Genomic DNA, 20,976 nt, shown 5'->3' on the forward strand with positions numbered 1-20,976 from the left:
CCTTCAAGGTCCCTTCTAACTCTGTTACTGTTACTATTAATGGCAGAGAACATACATAATCAATACACATACACACACCAAGTGCCAATTTGATGCGGTGGCTGTCTCCAGGACTAGGAAACGTTGACTTCTGATCTTCCCTTAGGCATGAAAGCTGGCTGGGTGACTTTGAACCAGTCCCTTTCAATCAGCCTAGCCCACCTCACAGGGATGTTGTTGGGGGTAAAACAGTGGGGGAGCTATTATGCTATTAAGTATATATGCTATTTTGAGTTAGCAAAACATAAAGGCAGGATAAATATGAAATGAAATGAAAATAACAAATCTATACAGCTGCCCATCTATCCAAGAAACTGGGCAGCAAACAAATATACAAAAAATTGAAACTAAAAAGAAACTGAGTAGCCTGATGATGGCCATGATTTAATGAGAATTTCAGAAATTTCAGTTGCTGGATCTAAATGAGGAAAATGTTTGAAGAGATATATTGGTCTAAGGAGGGATTAAAATCAAATAACATCCTTTCCATATTAAAAATGTGTCTCTCCTACATTGATCAGAATGTCTCTTTGGAAAATTAGTTGGGAGTAATTACTTGGGAGTAATTCTGAGTAAACAGAACAGTTCTTTAAAATACAGGATGGGGTAAAAGAAGGCTGGAATTCCATGTTCTGTGTTTTCTTCTTCTTCTGAGAAGTAAATTTAATCTTTAAGTAAATATTTTGTGATTTGCTAAATGTATTGTTTTGTATTTCAAAAAAACAGCAATCATACTCTATAAAATCAGCATTCTTATACAGTAATGTAATAGGAAAATAAGAAATCAATCAATATCCAGAAAAATATAAATGTAGAATTTAAAGGTGGAGTAAAACTGGATTAAATTCAGGCTGCTGCTAATGGTGGTGGCTATTTCTTTATTATTATTAGTTTTCCTATTTCCTATTTAATTTGTATAGTTTTTAAAAATATTTTTTTTGCAAAAATAGAATAAGAAACCAAAAAGCATCACACACATTTTGTAAAAACACACCACTGGCAACCTGTTCTGAGTTGGCATGCTATTCAGAGACCTTAATAGCCTCTAAAGGTGTTGCCAATTAAAACAGTTGAAAAGAGCTTATAAATGAAAGCAAAACCTTTAAAAAAAAAAAACCCTCCAAATACTTGCAAGGTTGGTGAGCCATGGATCTCCACCCACTTTGCATCATCATCTCATCTGCCAACAAGAGATTATCTGATCCCGTTCTGAAACAGAAACCAGATCGAAACTTCTCCATAAGAGCATGTTTGTGGGGCATGGTGGAATTCAATTTTTTTTTTACTGCCGGTTCTGTGGGCGTGGCTTGGTGGGCATGGTGTGGCTTGGTGGGCGTGGCTTGGTGGGCGTGGCAGGGGAAGGATACTGCAAAATCCCCATTCCCACCACACTCTGGGGCCAGCCAGAGGTGATATCTGCTCGTTCTCTGAACTACTCAAAATTTCCGCTACTGGTTCTCCAGAACCTGTCAGAACCTGCTGAATATTATTTTTATTATTTTTATTATTTGATTTATATGCCGCCCTTCTCCGGAGACTCAGGGTGGCTTACAATGCGTTAAGCAATAGCCTTCATACTTTTGTATATTTATACAAAGTCAGCTTATTGCCCCCACAAACTGGGTCCTCAATTTACCCACCTTAGAAAGGATGGAAGGCTGAGTCAACCTTGAGCCTGGTGAGAATTGAACTCGCAGTAATTGCAGGCAGCTGGATGTTAAATGCTGCTTTAGGAGGCATTAGCCTCCTACGCCACTCAGGCTCCTTATGTGACCTCTGTATGTGGGGTAATAAGATAAGATAAGGTGGGGCATGGAATAATCATTGTTTTCTCAAACCCAGCAACTTTTAAGTTTTGTGGACTTCAACTCCCAGAATTCCCCAACTTGCATGCTGGCTAGGGAATTCTTAGAGTTGAAGTCCACAAAAGTTAAAATTGCCAAGTTTAAAAAACACTGGGATAAATCAAGGCTGCGCAGAAAGGGTTACAGTTGCTATGAGCCATCTAATTTTCCTTGCTGCCATCTCTTTCAGTTGCATCACAAAACGTGCCAGGGAAGACAACCCTTTTCTGAAAAAGACCTTTGCAATCTCAAGTTTCCCACGATGGAAGAATGCAAGCTGACCGAAACATTCACTAGCTTTCAATGCAACACCACCTTGCTATACCTGAAATGCTTCATGGTCCTCAGCCAATCACAAAAGCCCATGATTGCTGTTCTCTGTTTCTGCATTGGTGGGCTTTGCATTGTAGAGAACCTCTTGGTACTGTTCCTCATCTTTTCTTCTTCAAAGCTTCGGAAGAAACCTTCTTACATCCTTCTCAGCAGCTTGGCTTTAGCAGACACGCTGGCGACAGTTACGTTTGTCAGCAGCTTTCTTAACTTCCATGTTTTTAATATGATGAGTGCTTCCAAGGAGATATACTTGCTAAAGCTTACCGGGGTCAACACCTCCTTCACAGCTTCCCTTGGCAGCCTGTTCTTGATGGCATTCGACAGGTACATCTGTATCCTCCGACCCAGCCACTACAAGCAGTTGGTCACCAGGAGAAGAGCTGTGGTGGCTCTGTTAGTGCTGTGGGCAGCGGCCCTGTTCCTATCCTCCTTGCCTCTTCTGGGATGGAACTGCTGTAGCCTCCAGTCTACCTGTTCCCAGCTGTTCCCTTTTGTTGCTGACAGCTATCTCTCAAGCTGGATTATCTTGGTGACGGTCCTTCTGGCTTCCATCATTTATGCATACATGCACGTCCTTTGGAAGGCTCACCAACACACCGTGAACATGAAGAAGCACCATCTGGAAGAATTCCAACAAAACCCAAAGAGGAGACTTGACATCAAGCTGGCCAAGACTCTATCGATCGTCCTGATGGTCCTGGTGATATGTTGGTTACCGGGCTTGTTACTCATGGCCTACAGCCTCTTTTCAATCATGGACAACTTTACCAGGGTGGCATTTGCCTTTTGCATCACCCTCTGTCTGGTGAACTCAATGGTGAACCCAGCTATCTACGCCCTACGGAGCAAGGAGCTAAGCTCTTCCCTGAAGAGAATCTGCTCTTGTTTGGGGAAGGTGTTGGGCAATTCGGAGACCAATCAGGAAGCAGAGAGCTCTTAAAAGTACATCCTAGTTGGAAATTAACGCACAATGTTCCTGTGCATCAACATGGGAACGTTCCTCCATTTGGAAGCAACTCACAGCAATGTCATCTCCAGCTATCCTTGAACTATAATTCCCAGCATTCTTCACTATCAACTTTGGGAATTCCAGATCAGCAATATCCAGAAGGGTGCAGGTTCCTTCTTGTTCTCTGAAGACTAAAGGGATACGCTTCCTTCTGCTGAAGGATATGTGAGACTTTGATGCTTTGGTGGGAGGAGGGGGTTAAGGAGGGGACAAAGGGAGACATAAGCATCTCCAAAGTTTAAGGTACCTACTGTATTTTGCCTTTCAACTGCCTGCTCTTGAAACCACCCTGAATGCAAAAAGCAAAAAGCTTGCCCCCCACCCCATCACAGTGGGACTCTCTGGGGTCATCCAAGGGATTTTGGATCACACTTCTTGTACTTCCATTCCTCAGGCAAAAGTTATGCTTTGAGATTAAACACTCCCGAAGGTTACAATTGGGGAAAAAACTCCAGGGGATATCAATAGGTTGCCAGAACAACATGTACTAGAACAATTTAGTACCTAGTAATAATCTGACTCGCATCCAGTTCCTAGAGTTTTTTTTTTAAAAAAGAGAGAACTATCAGCAGTAATTAAATTCAAGAGATTCCCTGCAGCAGGATGGTCTTATAATAATTTATGCATTAAGTAATTTAATTACTTAAAGGAGCCTTGGTAGTACAGTGGTCTAAAGCACCCTGTTATTAAGACCAGCTGCCTGCAATTACTGCAGGTTCGAATCTCGCCAGGCTCAAGGTTGACTCAGCCTTCCATCCTTTCTAAGGTAGGTAAATTGAGGACCCAGATTGTGGGGGCAATAAGCTGACTTTGTATAAATATACAGAAGTATGAAGGCTATTACTTAACGCATTGTAAGCCGCCCTGAGTCTCTGAGAAGGGCGGCATATAAATCAAATTAAAAAATAATAATAATTTGGGAGAGCCAAATTAGTCTGTGATAGGAAGACAGATCAGGAGGAATCTGACAGTATCTTTTTCCAAACAACATATTTTATTAAAAGACATACATTATGCAAGCTGTAACTACCAGACTTCTGATTTGTAAAATGAAGGAATATGGATAGAAAAATGTCCCTTGACTCCAGCAAGTTCTCTCTTCTATCGGAACAGCAGAGAAAACATCTTATTCTGAAGCTTTTTCCATTTTGCTAAGCAATATTTTTACATAATATATGCTTGGTTAGCCGTGTTAATACTATATTATTTTCTATTTCCCTGGGAGCATAAAGCAACATACAGGTAGTCCTTGACTTACGACCGCAACAGAACACAAAATTTCTGTTGCTAAGTGACAGTTATTAAGCGAATTTTGCCCTGTTTTACGAATTTTCTTGGCCCAGTGGTTAAGTGAATCAAAATCAAATTAACAATATGGTTCTTAAGTGAATCTGGCTTCTGCGTTCCCTTTGCTTATCAGGTCGCAAAAGCGGATCACATGGCCCAGGGACACTGCCGCCGTCATAAATACAGGGCAGTTGCCAAGCATCTGAATTTTGATCACGTGATCATGGGAATGCTGCGATGGTTGTAAATGTGAAAAACGGTCCTAAGTCATTTTCTCCAGTGCCGTTGTAACTTTGAATGGTCACTAAATGAACTGTTTTAAGTTGAGGTTTACCTATACACCGTATTCCTTTGATTTTTTTTTTTCCAGAAGAACTCTGTGGTTTATGTAGGCCTGAAATATAATGTTGTAGGTTGCTATGAATCAACGTGTTTCAATGCACATTAGTTTTAATAATAATAGTGATTAGCAGGGTGGATTTGATTTAAATCGAGTTGCTTTAAATCACAATTTAAATCATCATTTAAATCACTAGTAAAAAGGCTTGATTTAAATCAACTTGATTTAAATCATAATTTTTAAAGAGCAACTGTCATCTCGGCTACTCCTTTGACCCACTGTTGACTCACCGATAGTCCCAGAGTTGCAGAATATACAGCCTCATGCTACATAACTAAGCTCCATTTCATGCTGAATAAACTAAATTATTTATGTATCTTAAATAGAAAACTATCTTACGATAGATTTTTACCCCAAAAGTTTTTTATTAAAATAAATTTGATAAAAATAAAAAAAAATACGATTTAAATCAAAAAAATACGATTTAAATCAAAAAAATCTGATTTTTTTGATTTAAAAAAAAAAATCATTGATTTTTATCCACCCTGGTGATTAGCCCAGTGTTTCTCAACCTTGGTAGCTTGAAGATGGGTGGACTTCAACTCCCAGAATCCAGGATTCTGGGAGTTGAAGTCCACCCATCTTCAAGCTACCAAGGTTGAAAAACACTGGATTAGCCCAAAATGATCCTAAGAGTATTCCTGGCTAAAAGTGATTTCAGAACAGAGTCTTCCCAGTCACAGGCCAATGCTAGGGACTATATAATGTGCAGGTAGTCCTTGAGTTACAACTTTAATGGAGCCTGCCCATCATGGTCATAACTCTTGACAGTCATAAAATAGACCGATCAGGCGACCAATCTGATTTTACTACCTTTTTTCAGCAGTTAAGCGTGATTTTAAAGACATCATGGTCTTTAAGCGAATCTGTGGTCGTTAAGCAAACGCACCATCATTAAGCAACCCGATGGTTCGCTAACCATGGGCATGGTTTTGCTAAAAGCTGGGAATAAATGCTGGTTTTCAGCAAAACCATTGTAAAATGTGGTTATGTGCCGTGGGATTTGTGATAAATGTGGCCCAGTTTTCCGAGTGCCCAAAGTATGCTCACATAATGTTCTTGTATCAGAAGAGGTATAAAATATCTTTAAAATATATATATATATAGCATAACAACGTTAGGATGAATAAGAAACAAGAATAAATTTATTTGATTAACAGCCAAAGACCAAAAGAAACTCTTTGTACTTAAATCAGAGAGTTTTGGCCAAAGAATCTATTAAAATAGAGTATAGAGTCAGTAAATATTTCTATTAAGGCAACCGCACTACTGAAATATCAAAGGCCAGACATGCTTAGTCAACAGTGGAAGCAAGGAGACAATGAAGGCCAGCTAGAGTGGCAGGGGCTAGGGACTGCTGGGGACCAAAAGGGGACAGATGGGTGAAGGGATAGGCAGGTCGGAAGAATTGAAATGCCCCTGTGGTCATAAATGCAGGTGGGCTGCCCAGTGCCTGAATTTTGACCACTTGGCTGCAAGGCAGTCTAGCTGCTGTAACTTGGGGACCGGTTTTAAATCCTTTCATTCACCACCGTAACTTCAAATGGTCACCGAACAAGCAGTTGTTAAGTTGATATAATGGAGTGTGTGGATGGCCTCTTGGGGAAAGAGGGGAAGACCTGCTGCCTGGGGAACAGTCAGATAAGAGGGAGCTGAGCCCACAGCTGCATGGCGGGCAGATGAAAAGGTTCAGGAGCAGTGGTAGGATTCAAAAATTTTTACGGCCAGTTCTGTGGGCGTGGCTTGGTGGGCCATGGCATGGCCTGGTGGGCGAGGCTTGGTGGGCATGGCAAGGGAAGGATAGTGTAAAATCTCCATTCCCACCCCACTCCAGGGGAAGGATACTGCAAAATCCCCATTTCCTCCCAATCAGCTGGGACTTGGGAGGCAGAGAATAGATGGGGGCGGGGCCAGCCAGAGGTGGTATTTACCGGTTCTCTGAACTACTCAAAATTTCCGCTACCTGTTCTCCAGAACTGGTCAGAACCTGCTGAAACCCACTTCTATTCAGGAGGGACCCTCCCTAAATCATTGGGCTGCAAAGGTAACAGCGGGAGATTCGTTACCTTTTGTACAAATTTAACAGTTTCTGCTTACCTATCTTTACAAGTGAAGTAGAATTAGTTCATCTAATCTTTCCTGCCTGGTTTACTTGACAAAGCTGACACCAGTCAAGCTAGTCTAAAAGTGCAAACTTCCAGCTATCGCTTTTAACCTGACTCCAACAACATTCATTGTAACTTTACCTGTACTTACATTAAGTACACCTGTACTTAAATTTACCTGTACTTACTTCGTTTATGTTTATGTTTATACCTGCTATCTTGTACATGTTTGACAAACAGATAAATAAATAAAAACTTCGAATAGTCACTGAACAAGTGTAGGTTAAACGCCGGATTACCCATATAGTTTGGCATGGATGTATACATCAGCTAATTATGGTTTATTCAATAAATCATGGTTAAATTCACTATGGCTTCAAATGCTCTGTAAACCGCCTCTCCCTCTCTCTCTCTCTCTCACACACACACACAGACACAGTGAGAGAGAGAGATCTCAATTAAAGAGTTTACATCATATCTTCTGTTCTGCCTCAAGCGAAAAAAGAAAAAAAAAGTGGTACAAATGCTCTTCATGACAGAAACCATAATTTAACCTAGTTACGTTAAAATACATTTACTTACCATAATTTACAGAGATCAAATAAAAATGAATACAAAATATGAACATAAAAAACAAGGAACACAAAGGACCTGCAAAATAGGTCCTGTAACATTAAAAATTACAAGGTGTTCCTGATCTGGGATCTCTTCCAGCAACAACAAACATAATGCCTGCCAGCACACATGGGGAGAACAGGATGCAAAATACATGCAAAACCAGATAATGACTGGCCCCCGAGTGGGGAGGGAATGTGGATTTTGCAATATCCTTTCTCCAGGAGTGGGGAAGGGATTTTACAGTATCCTTCCCCTGGAATGGGATGGGAATGGGGATTTTGCAGTATCCTGTCGTTCGTGTGAAAAAAAAAAAACCGTCGTAAGTCCCTCTTTCCCCCCCTCCCCAGGTTAATTTTGAACGGTCACCAAGCGAACCTGTTGTAAGTCGAGGACGGCCTGTCCTCCTCCTCCTCCTCACGGGGTAACAGCCTGAGAGAGGAGTAGATCCTACTTTGGAGGCGCCCTGAGAATGGGGCCTACTTCCCGGGGCCATTGTGAAAAAGGGGAAGGGGAAAAAAAAAAAAAAAGAGGCCCAAGCCAGGGGTAGGCCAATGGGGCCCTTTTACAACCTGTGGACTTCAACTCCCAGAATTCCTGAGACAGCGAAACTTCGCTGTCTCAGGAATTCTGGGAGTTGAAGTCCACAGGTTGTAAAAGGGCCCCATTGGCCCAACCCTGGCCCCAAGCCCACATCTGCGTCACGTGCTCCTCCCGCGCGCGCCCCTCCCTCCTCGGCCGCCCTCCCATTGGCCAGGCAAAGGGGGTGGGGTCCTGGTCGCTGAGCGCCCAAGATGGCTGCCGAGGGTCTTTGGCTGCCGCTGCTGCTGCTTCTCTCTTGCCGCGGCTCTTCAACACGGAGCGCCGCCGGGCCGCGCTATTCCCCCGACTGGGCCAGCCTGGATGCGCGGCCCCTGCCCGGCTGGTTCGACGCGGCCAAAGTCGGGATCTTCGTGCATTGGGGGGTCTTCTCGGTGCCCGCCTGGGGCTCGGAGTGGTTCTGGTGGCACTGGAAGGGCAAGTTCCAGCCCGACTACCAGCGCTTCGTCCGCCTGCACTTCCCTCCGGGCACCTCCTACGCCGACTTCGCCCCGCGCTTCTCCGCCGTCGACTTCCAGCCGGAAGAGTGGGCGCAGCTCTTCCAGGACGCCGGGGCCAGGTCAGCCCCGCCAGCCACTGGGGTAGCCGGTACCTCCTCGCCACCCCCAGCCGGATCCCATCTCCCATCATTCCCGGCCACGGGATCCTCGGGGTAGTGAGGGATAGGAGAGGGAATCCCAAGGCCTGCCGCAGAGGATACCGCAAATCGGATGATTATTATTGTTGTTGTTATTACTATTGTGGTTATTATTGTTATAGTTATTGTTATTATTGTTGTTATTATTATTATTATAGTTATTGTTATTATTGTTGTTATTATAGTTATTGTTATTATTGTTATTATTATTCATTAAACATGAAACTCAGTCAACTGAACATTAATATCATTGACTGGCACTGACGGTTGATACGGGTTGCTGCCAGCATCCTAGGTATCAAGTATCTTCAATTATCATCATAATTTACTTTATTCATTAAACATGAAACTCAGTCAACTGAACATTCAAAAATGCATCACAAATACCATTGACTGGTGCTAATGATTGATACGGGTTGCTGCCAGCGTCCTAGGGATCAACCAAGTACCTTCTTAAGATATACGATGCTCCGAGTAGTGCAGTTTTTTGCAATTCCGCTGTTGTTATTGCAGGAAGCTTATTATTGTCATTTTTGCAAACCATGAATAATGTGGTATACCCTGTTCCAAATTGCTGTTTATTTTCAAGCTTTCTTGGGAATTCTTGAATGATTCTGTCCTTTTTAGGCCTGTTTAGGGAGAATTTATGGTGCAAATTATCCTGCGTTTGCAATACCAGGATATGATGTCATTGCAGTCTCTCTCCCATGGTGCTCTGCTTAATTTACTTTAGTTTTCTTTTAAGATCTGCCAAGGTTGATTAAAGTTCTTCTAGCAGCTGGACACTGAAACTATAGGGAATTGAAAATGGACTTTTGGCTTTTCTTGCTGTGAAGCATTAAGGCAGAAATACTGCAGTATAAATAAGATCCATAATGGTGAGCCCCGAAATTATAATTGGCATGGCTAAAAACAATTGTGTTAAGCACAGAGAAAAAGCTGTACACTGCCTTGATTTGCGACACTATGTGGGATCCCTGGTTAAGAGGAGGGGTAAGTATAAAGAGACATGCCAGCATGGAGTGGTTTCCTGGGAGGAAATATCATAGGCTAGAGTCTCTACTGGTTTCCAATGGAATGCAGCCAGTTTGGCAAGATCAATGTGAGATGCAAGGAACAAGAACAACTTTGTCAATAGGCTACAGTAGTTTCTTTATTGTTGATCACCTGTTTTAAAGAATCTGGCCAGACTGACTGCATTCCCTTGGGAACCAGTAGATAAGGCTTCACTAGTCTGGCCTATGAACGTTTTCTCCCACAGAGAGACTCCATACTGGCACAGCTCTTTACTCACTCCCCCTTCTCCTTTAGCTGGTGATTCCACCACAGATACATAGTGTGCACAATTTTTAGGGCACGAGTGTTACTTATTTAAGCAGCAAAGATGGAAATTTAGTGTCTAAAATAAGACTTCAAAGTCTCAGAGGAAAAAGAACACAAGAGCAAGATAGCCTATTTAGCTATATTTAACACAGGTTGAGTTCCCAGCTAGTTTACACAAGAGAGAGGGAGTGTCAACCCACCAGTCTCAGGGAAACAGCCACAAATTATATATAAAGGTGATAGGTAGTAAACATACATGAAAACAAAATTCAAAAGAGCCTTGGTAGCACAGCTGACTAAAGCACTGTTAAGTAACACCAGCTGCCCGCAATTACCGTGAGTTCAAATCTCACCAGGCTCAAGGTTGACTCAGCCTTCCATCCTTCCGAGGTAGGTAAAATAAGGACCCAGATTGTGGGGGCAATAAGCTGACTTTGTATAAAAAAAGAACACCGCTTAGGGCAGTGTTTCCCAAACTTGACCCTTTGAAGATGTATGGACTTCAACTCCCAGAATTCCTCAACCAGGCATACTATTCCTCAACCAGGCATACTGGCTGGGGAATTCTGGGAGTTGAAGTCCATGCATCTTAAAATAGCCAAGTTTGGGAAACACTGGTTTAGAGGGCCCCCAAAAGCCCTACTAAGCAGGTATATACAAAAGTATGAAGGCTATTGCTTAACGCATTGTAAACCACCCTGAGACTCTGGAGAAGGGCGGCATATAAATCGAACCAATAAATAAATAAATAAAATTGCAAGGAAATTGTTAAACCAACAGGACATGCAATGCGAGAAAACTGTCAGAACAATGAGACAGAGATACAGAAAATAAGCTAATTTCAGAGTCCTACCAATGCCAGTAGAGAAAAAACTACAAGACTGAAAAGCATTCCAATATGCCCATCAGTGCCCCAAGCCAGCTGGCAAAACCAAGATATTTTAAGGTCTTTCTGGAATGCCAGAAGGGTGTGGGCAGATCTCACCTCCAGCATCAGAATATTCAACAGGACAGGAATAGATATAATAATATAATAGCCATATAATAATATCTATTCCCAAGCATCAATTATTCTGTACAGAATAAGGTTTTGCAAAGGTCTCTACATCTGCTGGAACTCCATAGGGTGGAGCACACTAGGCTAAAAACCCTCAGCATTCCATATTTTTGGTATATCCTTAATCATATTCATGTTTTTAACGTACCTCTTTTCCCATATTCACCTTATAAATGCTAAACACTGGTGAAATGTCAAAAGAGGATGAAGTTCCTTCTAATTCTTTGTCTTTGGTTCCTACAGGTATGTGGTGTTTACGTCTAAGCATCATGAAGGCTTCACCAACTGGGGATCGAAAGTGTCCTGGAACTGGAATTCAGTGGATACTGGTCCCCATCGTGACCTGGTTGGTGAATTAGGAGAGGCTGTCCGAAAAAGGTATCGGTCTGATTTTAAAGGGGGAGTCAGGATGATGCAGGAAAAAAGTAGGTTTACTAATTAGCTAATAACTTTTATTTTGTTTAATCTTAGAAACATATCCTTCGGACTGTATCACTCCCTTTTTGAATGGTTTCATCCGTTGTATTTACTGGACAAAAATAATAGCTTCAAGAGCCAGTTTTTTGTCTCTGGGAAGACTCTTCCAGAACTCTCTGAACTTGTTTTAAGGTAAGAGCCAAACATTTTTGGAGTATGAAATAATAGAGAATATTTGTAGTTCAGGTTGTAGATTCCTCTTCTGTTTATATACTGTATTTTTTTCAGAGTATAAGATGCACCTTTACCCCCTCCCCCCCAAAAAAGGGTGAAAATCTGGGTGCGTCTTATACTCCGAATGTAGCCCCGCCCAGCTTCTCAAACGGAGGTTTCAGAGGTTGAAAAAAGCATCAGAAACGAAGTTTCAGAAAAAAAGCCCCCAAACAGAGCTTCAGCTCTGTTTCAGAGGCTTTCAGAGGCAGGAAAAAAAAGTTTTTTCTGAAACACAGTTTCAGAAGTTTCAGAGGCATGAAAAAAAACCAAAAAAAGCAAGGCACAGAGCTCACAACCAAGGAACCTGTTGCTAAAATTCACCTCTGGGAACAGCTGATTGGGGGTATTCCAGGAGGCTGATCCACCTGCCACTCAGCTTTTTTCTTATTTTCCTCCCCAAAAACTAAGGTGCGTCTTATACTCCGGTGTGTCTTATACTCCGAAAAATACGGTAGGTCAGTGATGGCTAACCTTTTACGTCATTGCGTGCCGACTGCGTGCCTGAAATGGCACGCAAAACCATCCCACCTGGATAGCTGGCCTTGTTGGCCTTTGCAGGCCAAAACCTGGAAGAGGAACGTTCTGTTGTGCATGTGCACGCCGGCACACGAACTTCCGGTTTCCGGGGTGGAGGCACGCCTGACGAACAGCATGTGCGACGGAAACCCGGAATTTCAGGTGTTCTTCCGGGTTTTGCCGCCCCCCGCACGGATGAAGGCCATTTGACCGGCACGTGTGTGCACAGGAACACGGAAGAGGAGCCAGCGAGGCTGCACAGCCCACGCAGGATGGTTCTGCCTGTCACTTCCGGTACGCGTTCCATAGGTTCACCAACACAGATATAGGTCTTGTGTGTTGTTGTGGTCAGTTGGTCATGTGACTGATTATTTGAATTCAACTGGCAGTCAAGAGGCATGACCAGAAGTCCCTAATCTCCAGCCACATTCACAAGGGACAACGCCAGTTTGATTGGGACAAAGCCAAAGTCATTGAGCACGGCAAAATCACAAAACACACCAAAACACGAAATTTTTCTGCCAAAATGCACACAAATTCAATGAAGCCTATTACACTACAAATGGATTCATCAATAAACACATTTGACTTAGAACCAGCATATGAACCTATAAGAAACCGGACCATCCATACAACCAATCAATGACAGAACCAACTACCTCCTCACCAGTTGAATTTCGCACCACGCAAACAAACCAGTCACAGAACCCACAAAGCACAAGACCTGTATACCGTATTTTTCGGAGTATAAGACGCACCTTTTTCCCCCTAAAAGGGGGTGAAAATTTAGGTGCGTCTTATACACCGAATGTAGCCCCACCCACCCACTGGCCCCCACCCTTTGCCTCCCAGCAATTTACTTCCTTGCAGCAAACAGCAAGAAAAAACAGCTCCTTTCAGCTTTAACACAGGCTAATTAGCACAAGTTGTTTGGATCGGCCTCCCGACTCTTAGTTGATTTGCTCTCAGCTGTTTTGTGCAGAGTTCTGCTGTAAAGAGGTAAATTGCTGGAGCAGATTTTTTTTTCCTTGTGCTAATCAAGCTATGCTGAAAACGAAAATGAAAGTAAAACAGACTGTTTGCTGTTTGCTGCAAGGAGGCAAAATTGCTCAGAGGCAGAGGGAGATTTCTTTTTCTTCTTTTCCTCACCAAAAAAGGTAGGTGCGTCTTATACTCTGAAAAATACGGTAAATGGAAGTTGGGTGAAACAGTTCACTCAAAATCCCGCTGAAGATTTTACCTAGTCCAGGAGCTAAACTGCAAGCTCAAACAAACCAAACTTTTTGGATTGTTTAGATCAGGGGTCTCCAACCTTGGCAACTTTTAAGATTTGTGGACTACAACTCCCAGAGTTCCTCAGCCAGCAAAGCTCCTGGGGCTGGGGAGGGCAAAAACATGGTGCGTGGGAGGTTGGGATGCTAAAAACGGCCCTGTTTTTCTTGAAAACGGGGGCATTTTTTGCGAAAACGGCGTTTTTGCGCTCCCCAGTCCCCAGGAGCACTCTGCAGGTCTCCCAAACCCTCCGCAGGTCCCGTTTTTCACAAAAACGGGACACACAGAGGGTTTGGGAGGCCAGTAACAGTAACAGAGTTAGAAAGGACCTTGGAGGCCTGCAGAGTGCTCCTCGGGACTGGGGAGGGCAAAAACGGTTTGTTTGTTTTTTCTTGTTTACCACTTTGAAATCTTGGTGTGTCTTATACTCTGGTGCATTTTATAGTCTGAAAAATACGGGAATTAAGATTGCAGAGCTGAGCTAAGGTGCCTTTACCATTTTTCAGGGAAGCTGCAGCCTGTGCAGCAAAGAAAAGCCGTTTAGGAAGAGAGAGCTTGTCCAAGCAGCTTCATCCAGCCACCTCGTTCTCTGCTGTCCCCTTCTTCTTTTGCCCTCAATCGTTCCCAGCATTAGGCTCTTCTCCAGTGAGTCCTTCCTTCTCATTAGGTGGCCAAAGTATTTGAGTTTCATCTTCAGGATCTGGCCTTGTAAAGAGCAGTCAGGGTTGATCTCCTCTAGGACTGACCGGTTGGATCGCCTTGCAGTCCAAGGGACTCGCAGGAGCACTTTTGTTGGGAAGAGTGATGTCTCTGCTTTTTAGTATGCTGTCTATATTTGCCATCAGCTGTTACATTTCGTTAATTAATTATAGTGATGTCATCATGGAAAAATCAAAAGACTCAGCAGGATGATCCAAAACAGGTAGTCCTCAACAGTGGGTTGAAGTTACAATAGCACTGAAAAAGTGACTTCTCATCATTTTTCACACTTAATGTTCATTGCACCATCCCCGTGGTCACATGATCAAAATGTGGACACTTGGGAACTGGCTTGTATTTATGACGATTGCAGTCTCCCGGGGTCATGCAATCACCTTTTGCAACCTACCAACAAGGAAGCCAGATTCACTTAGCAACTGTGTTAGTAATGTAACAGCTGCAGTGATTCACTTAACAACTCTGGCAAGAAAGGTCATACAATGGGTCAAAAATCATTTGACAAATGTCTCGCTTAACAACAGAAATGTTGGGCTCAATGGTGGTCATAAGTCAAGAATGCAGCCGTTAAAATCTCTTGATTTTATCACTTGTCTGTTTAGATACAAACCGGATCTCATTTGGTCGGATGGCGATTGGGAAGCTCCAGATACGTATTGGAATTCAACTTCCTTCCTTGCCTGGCTATACAATGATAGCCCAGTTAAGGTATCTGCACTTGCAGGTGTTTGGACCTGGAGGCTGTTCTCCTGTTTGCTTAGACTAAGAGGGAACCATTAAAATGACTTCTGATCCTTGGGTCCTTTGCACCTGGTTACATCCAAAATGAAACTTTGGCCTCACTTTCCTGGTCCTGCGGGGAGAGGTAACCTGGTGTTACTGGAGGGTTCATAGGTTGGGCATCTCGAGCAGTTGTGAAATCCAAATTTTTTTACTACTGGTTCTGTGGCCTTAGCTTGGTGGGCGTGGCTTGGTGGGCGTGGCAGGGGAAGGATACTGCAAAATCCCCATTCCCTCCCCACTTCAGGGGAAGGATACTGCAAAATCCCCATTCCCTCCCCACTCCTGGGGGAAGCATATTGCAAAATCTCCATTCCCACCCCACTCCTGGGGGAAGGATACTGCAAAATCTCCATTCCCACCCCACTCCTGGGGGAAGGATACTGCAAAGTCCCCATTCCCTCCCCTCCTGGGGGAAGGATATTGTGAAATCTCCATTCCCACCCCACTCTGGGGCCAGCCAGAGGTGGTATTTACCAGTTCTCCAAACTACTCAAAATTTCCGCTACCGGTTCTCTAGAACCTGTCAGAGCCTGCTGGATTTCACTCCTACTCAAGAGGTCAGAAGTGCAAAAAGCTCCTATCCTACATATTACAAAGAAATGTGGAGAGAACCTAGCTACACTTAGTAGTTCTAGGTGTAGAAAGTTTAAGACTGTAGAAGGAGAGCGATGGGAGGTGCCAGCAGCATCAAGAACCAACCTTGGAGTGCAACCTGGAGGGGAGACTTATCAACCAATTGGCCTATTCTTGTGCCTTTGCTCTCAATCAAATTGTGAGACTGTTTGGAGCTATATCATAGTAAGGCTTAATATTTTGATAAGAGAGCAGAGGAAATCTTAGTTAATCTGTATGACTCAGCCTTCCATCCTTCCGAGGTGGGTAAACTGAGGACCCAGATTGTTGGGGGCAATAGGCTGACTCTAAACCCTTAGAGAGGGCTGTGAAGCACTGTGAAGCAGTATATAAGTCTAAGTGATATTGCTTGCTTGCTTGCTTGCTTCCTTCCTTCCTTCCTCCCCTCCCCTCCCCTCCCCTCCCCTCCCCTTCCCTTCCCTTCCCTTCCCTTCCTCCCAGTGGTTACAATGCAGCATCACAGGCTTACTCTACCCACTGCCAGCAGTTTGATCCTGACTGGCTCAAGGTTGACTCAGCCTTCCATCCTTCCGAGGTGGGTAAAATGAGGACCCAGATTGTTGGGGGGCAATATGCTGACTTTATAAACCGCTTAGAGAGGGCTGTAAAAAGCACTATGAAGCGGTATATAAGTCTAAGTGATATTGCTTTTCCTTTTCCTCTTCCTTCCTTCCTTCCTTCCATTCATCCACCCACCCACCCACCCATTCATCCATCCATGCATCCATGGTGCACAGTGGTTAGAATGCAGTATTGCAGGCTAATTCTGCCCACTGCCAGCAGTTCAATCCTAACCGGCTCAAGGTTGGCTCAGCCTTCCATCCTTCCGAGGTGGGTAAAATGAGGACCCAGATTGTTGGGGCCCATATGCTGACTCTGTAAACTGCTTAGAGAGGGCTGTAAAAAGCACTATGAAGCGATATATAAGTCTAAGTGCAATTGCTAATGTAGATGAATTGGGATTTTCAGAATCCCTCCCCAGGCTGACAGGGGCTGCTGAGAATTGCAATTGATTGATATTTGGAGGCTGCTTCCGTCCCATTAGTTGCCTTCCCTTGATTTTGACTGACCCATCCATGGTTGAAGAGCTCAGACGGACTAACATTGTGTGAGTCGGCCCACTTTGGAGGTGCTGGTAAGGGCCGCCCTAAAGCCCTTGTTTTACTCTTTAAAAAGACAGTCATGCAACCCACCAACTTCAAAGGTTTCTTCTGGATTTCTCTTTCCAGGATACGGTGGTGGTGAACGATCGATGGGGCATCAATTGCTCCTGCAGACATGGGGGCTACTACAACTGCCAGGATAAATTCGAGCCCGGCTCTCTGCCAGACCACAAGTGGGAGATGTGCAGCTCTGTTGACAAAAGGTCCTGGGGGTATCGCAGCGACATGCAAATTTCTGAAATCATGAATGAGTTCACCATTATTCAGGTAAGCCCTGGGAACGGTAAGCAAAGCTTGAGAGGATGCCCAGTTCAGTGGAAGCTACAAAGAGCTGCTGGAGCTGCTACAATACCATTAACACTTATACAGGTAGTCCGGAGGTGGGTTTCAGCAGGTTCTGACCGGTTCTGGAGAACCAGTAGCGGAAATTTTGAGTAGTTCGGAGAACCGGTAGTAAAAATTCTGACTGGCTCCACCCCCATCTATTCTCTGCCTCCCAAATCCCAGCTGATCGGGAGGGAATGGGGATTTTGCAGTATCCTTCCCCTGGATTGGGGACGGAATGGAGATTTCACAGTATCCTTCCCCTGGAGTGGGGCAGGAATGAAGATTTTACAGTATCCTTCCCCAGGAGTGGGGAGGGAATGGAAATTTCACAGTATCCTTCCCCAGGAGTGGGGAGGGAATGCGGGTTTTGCAGTATCCTTCCCCAGGAGTGGGGAGGGAATGGGGATTTTGCAGTATCCTTCCCCCAGGAGTGGAGAAGGGACGGGGATTTTGCAATATCCTTCCCCAGGAGTGGGGAGGGAATGGGGAATGGGGATTTTGCAGTATCCTTCCCCTGGAGTGGGGAGGGAATGGAGATTTTAAGGTATCCTTCCCCTGCCACGCCCACCAAGCCATACCACGTCCATCAAGCCATACCCACAGAACCGGTAGTAAAAAATTTTGAAACCCACCACTGAGGTAGTTCTCAATTTACGACTGCAAATGAGCCCAAAATTTCTGTTGTGAAGTGAGACATTTGTTAAGTGAATTTAGCCCCACTTTATGACCTTTCTTGCCTCAGTAGTTAAAGTGAATCACTTGGATAAGTTAATAACCCGGTTGTTAAGTGAATTCAGCATCCCCATTGACTTTGCTTGTCAGGAGGTCACAAAAGGGGATCACGTGATTTTGGGACACAGCAACGGTCATAAATAGGAGTCAATTGCCAAGCATCTGAATTTTGATCGCATGATGAGAGGGATGCTGGAAAGGTCGCAACTGTGAAAAACGGTCATAACTCACTTTTTTCAGTGCCATTCTAACGTTGAACGGTCACTAAACAAATTGGTGTAAGTCAAGGGCTACCTGTATCACTTCCTAGTCCTTCGCAGCCCTCTCTAAGCAGTTTGCAGAGTCAGCATATTTCCCCCCAACCATCTGGGTCTTCATCGACCTCAGAAGGACGGAAGGCTGAGTCAAACTTGAGCCGATCAAGATCGAACTCCAAGCTGTGGGCAGAGTTTGCTTGCAATACTGCAGTACTCTCCACGTTTGTATCCAAGAGAGCTGGGTGAGATTGCAGCTCCCACAAGGGTCTACCTTCCCCTTCAGGGACAGGCTTTTATTTATTAGATTTTTATCCTGTATTTATTACTTTATAAGTCACTCCAGGCTGTGAATGTATGCAATGCGCCTTTTTCCCCTCAACAACAACCCTGAGAAGTAGGTCGGGCTGAGAGAGAGGGACTGACCTAGGGTACCCAGCCAGTTTTCCAGGCCTGAGGCCCTCACTGTCTCCTGATTTCCAGCCTGGTGCCTTAATCACTAGACCAGGGGTCTGCAACCTTAAACACTCAAAGAGCCATTTGGACCCGTTTCCCACAGAAAAGAAAACACCAGGAGCCACAAAACCCTTCCCCTGTCTGACTATTTCTTGAGTGGTCACAAAACTAGCATACGTAGTCGAATTAAACGTTCTGTTTTCTTCTGAAACTTTACTTTTCTTGGATTTATCCGCGTTGGCCTACTATTGAAAAGCTCAATAAATCGCGTGCTGGCAGGTGTCCACATTGGCGGTTGTGACACACACATTTTGAGTGACAGGGAGCCGCAGCAGAGGGGTGAAAGAGCCACATGCGGCTCCAGAGTCGCAGGTTGCTGACCCCTACACTAGACCAAACTAGCTCAAATTGAAAAGGTGAACGAACAACTGAGGAAACCTAGGAGGCCTGTTGGAGAGGTGTCAATTCCTGCAACTGATATGCTAGTAAAGCAAAGGAGAGGAATTTTCTACAGATTTCCCCCAGATAATCTGCAGCCTCCTGGTGTTTCTTTCCACTCAACTGGCCAGAGCTGGCTTGCTGCCTTGACCTCCATTTTGTGTGTGTGCTTGCTCCATTTTGTGTATGTGCTTGTGTGTGTGAGTTGATCTCGTCTTGCACAGCCTCAAAAGTACAAAGAGAATCACAACAATGAATATAAAAATGGGATTTTATTAGGCCTTTGAAAGCGGGAATGGTTTCCAGGAATTGCTGGGCCTTTCCTGCAATTGTTAGGCCTTTGAAAGCAGGATAGGTTTCCAGGAATACATAAATGGAACTAAATTATCTTTAATTATAATTATTATTATCTCTTCATTATTAAGACACCAGGGGCTGTTTCAGTATATGATGATTAAAGCATTACAAAATCAGTACTATAAAGTACCCTTCATCTTAAATTGACTCACCTATGCAGTTTATTGTTATTTTTAGATCTGGGTTAGAAAACTCCTTGGGATGAATGAATCTATAGTTTACAGGTGGCATTGCTTAACAACCAGTTGTTTAATGGTCGAAGTTGGTTCAAAGACCATCCCAAAAAGGTACGAATTAACTCAGATTCGAAGTTGTGACCCTTCTCACTGTCATGTGATTGCATTGGTGACCGGCCCACATTTACAGCGATTTGCAGTGGACACATCAATGTACAATGTCTTTTTGCTGGACACTATCATTTACTTCCGGTTTCTAGCAAAAAAAATGCCCGTTGCAAGCAATGGGTTCTCTTAAGGACCGCCGCCTTCATTTAATGGCCACCACTAAAAATATCCTAAAATCAAATCAGTTTGATTTGTTGATCTGTTTAACGAGCAGCATGATGTACAGCCATTTATTCGGTGCTCCGTTGTGATCATGTTGTGACTTAATTTAATTTAATTTAATACTTAAATTTATATACCGCCCTTCTCCCGAAGGACTCAGGGCGGTGAACAGCCAGAAGTAAAAAAAACATCAAGTACAAAATTTAAAAACAATCTAAAAATAAATTAAACATTTTGGCCCGACAGTTAAAATCCCCCATTAAAAATCCAAATTAAAATACACAATTGGAGAGATTAGGCCAGCCCGACTTGATGAAATAAAAAGGTTTTGAGGGCCCGACGGAAAGTACATAAGTCCGGAATCGTCCGTATCTCCGGGGGGAGCTCGTTCCAGAGGGCAGGTGCTCCCTCAGAGAAAGTTCTCCCCCTGTGGGCCGCCAGTCGGCATTGTTTGGCCGACGGCACCCGGAGGAGCCCCTCTCTGTGGGAGCGTACTGGCTGGTGGGAGGCTCTCGGTGGCAGAAGGCGGTCCCGCAAATATCCAGGCCCTAAGCCATGGAGCGCTCTAAAGGTGGTCACCAACACCTTGAATCGTACCCGGAGGACCACCGGGAGCCAGTTCAGCTCACACAGGAGAGGTGTTACATGGGAGCGCCATGACGCTCCCATAATCACCTGTGCGGCCGCATTCTGGACCAGTTGGAGCCTCCGGGTGCTCTTCAAGGGGAGCCCCATGTAGAGAGCGTTGCAGTAGTCCAGGCGGGAAGTGACTAGGGCATGAGTGACCGTGCGTAAGGAGTCCTGATCCAGAAAGGGACGCAACTGGCGAATCAGGCGAACCTGATAAAAAGCCCCCCTGGCCACGGCCATCATATGCTCTTCT

The 20,976-nt window shown here is 44.2% G+C and overlaps 2 protein-coding genes across 4 annotated transcripts in view; both read left to right on the forward strand.

Annotated features, from left to right (window-relative positions):
* The first annotated feature begins 2,035 nt into the window (after positions 1-2,035).
* CNR2 (cannabinoid receptor 2) lies at positions 2,036-3,156 on the forward strand. Its single transcript, XM_070949738.1, is given in 2 exon segments — positions 2,036-2,111; positions 2,114-3,156. Coding segments are annotated over 2 exon segments (1,119 nt in total).
* Positions 3,157-8,426: 5,270 nt separating this feature from the next.
* Positions 8,427-20,976, forward strand: part of FUCA1 (alpha-L-fucosidase 1) — a 30,699-nt gene continuing 18,149 nt past the window's right edge. For all 3 annotated transcript variants that reach the window (XM_070949251.1, XM_070949252.1, XM_070949253.1), the window contains exons 1-5: positions 8,427-8,791; positions 11,493-11,627; positions 11,721-11,858; positions 15,047-15,152; positions 17,090-17,290. In XM_070949251.1, coding sequence (XP_070805352.1) covers positions 8,427-8,791; positions 11,493-11,627; positions 11,721-11,858; positions 15,047-15,152; positions 17,090-17,290 — 945 coding nt within the window. The remainder of the gene's footprint in view (positions 8,792-11,492; positions 11,628-11,720; positions 11,859-15,046; positions 15,153-17,089; positions 17,291-20,976) is intronic.

Source organism: Pituophis catenifer, unplaced genomic scaffold (genome assembly GCF_029215685.1).
Source record: "Pituophis catenifer annectens isolate HBS135680 unplaced genomic scaffold, rPitCat1.0.hap2 SCAF_9, whole genome shotgun sequence".
Classification (NCBI taxonomy): domain Eukaryota; kingdom Metazoa; phylum Chordata; class Lepidosauria; order Squamata; family Colubridae; genus Pituophis; species Pituophis catenifer.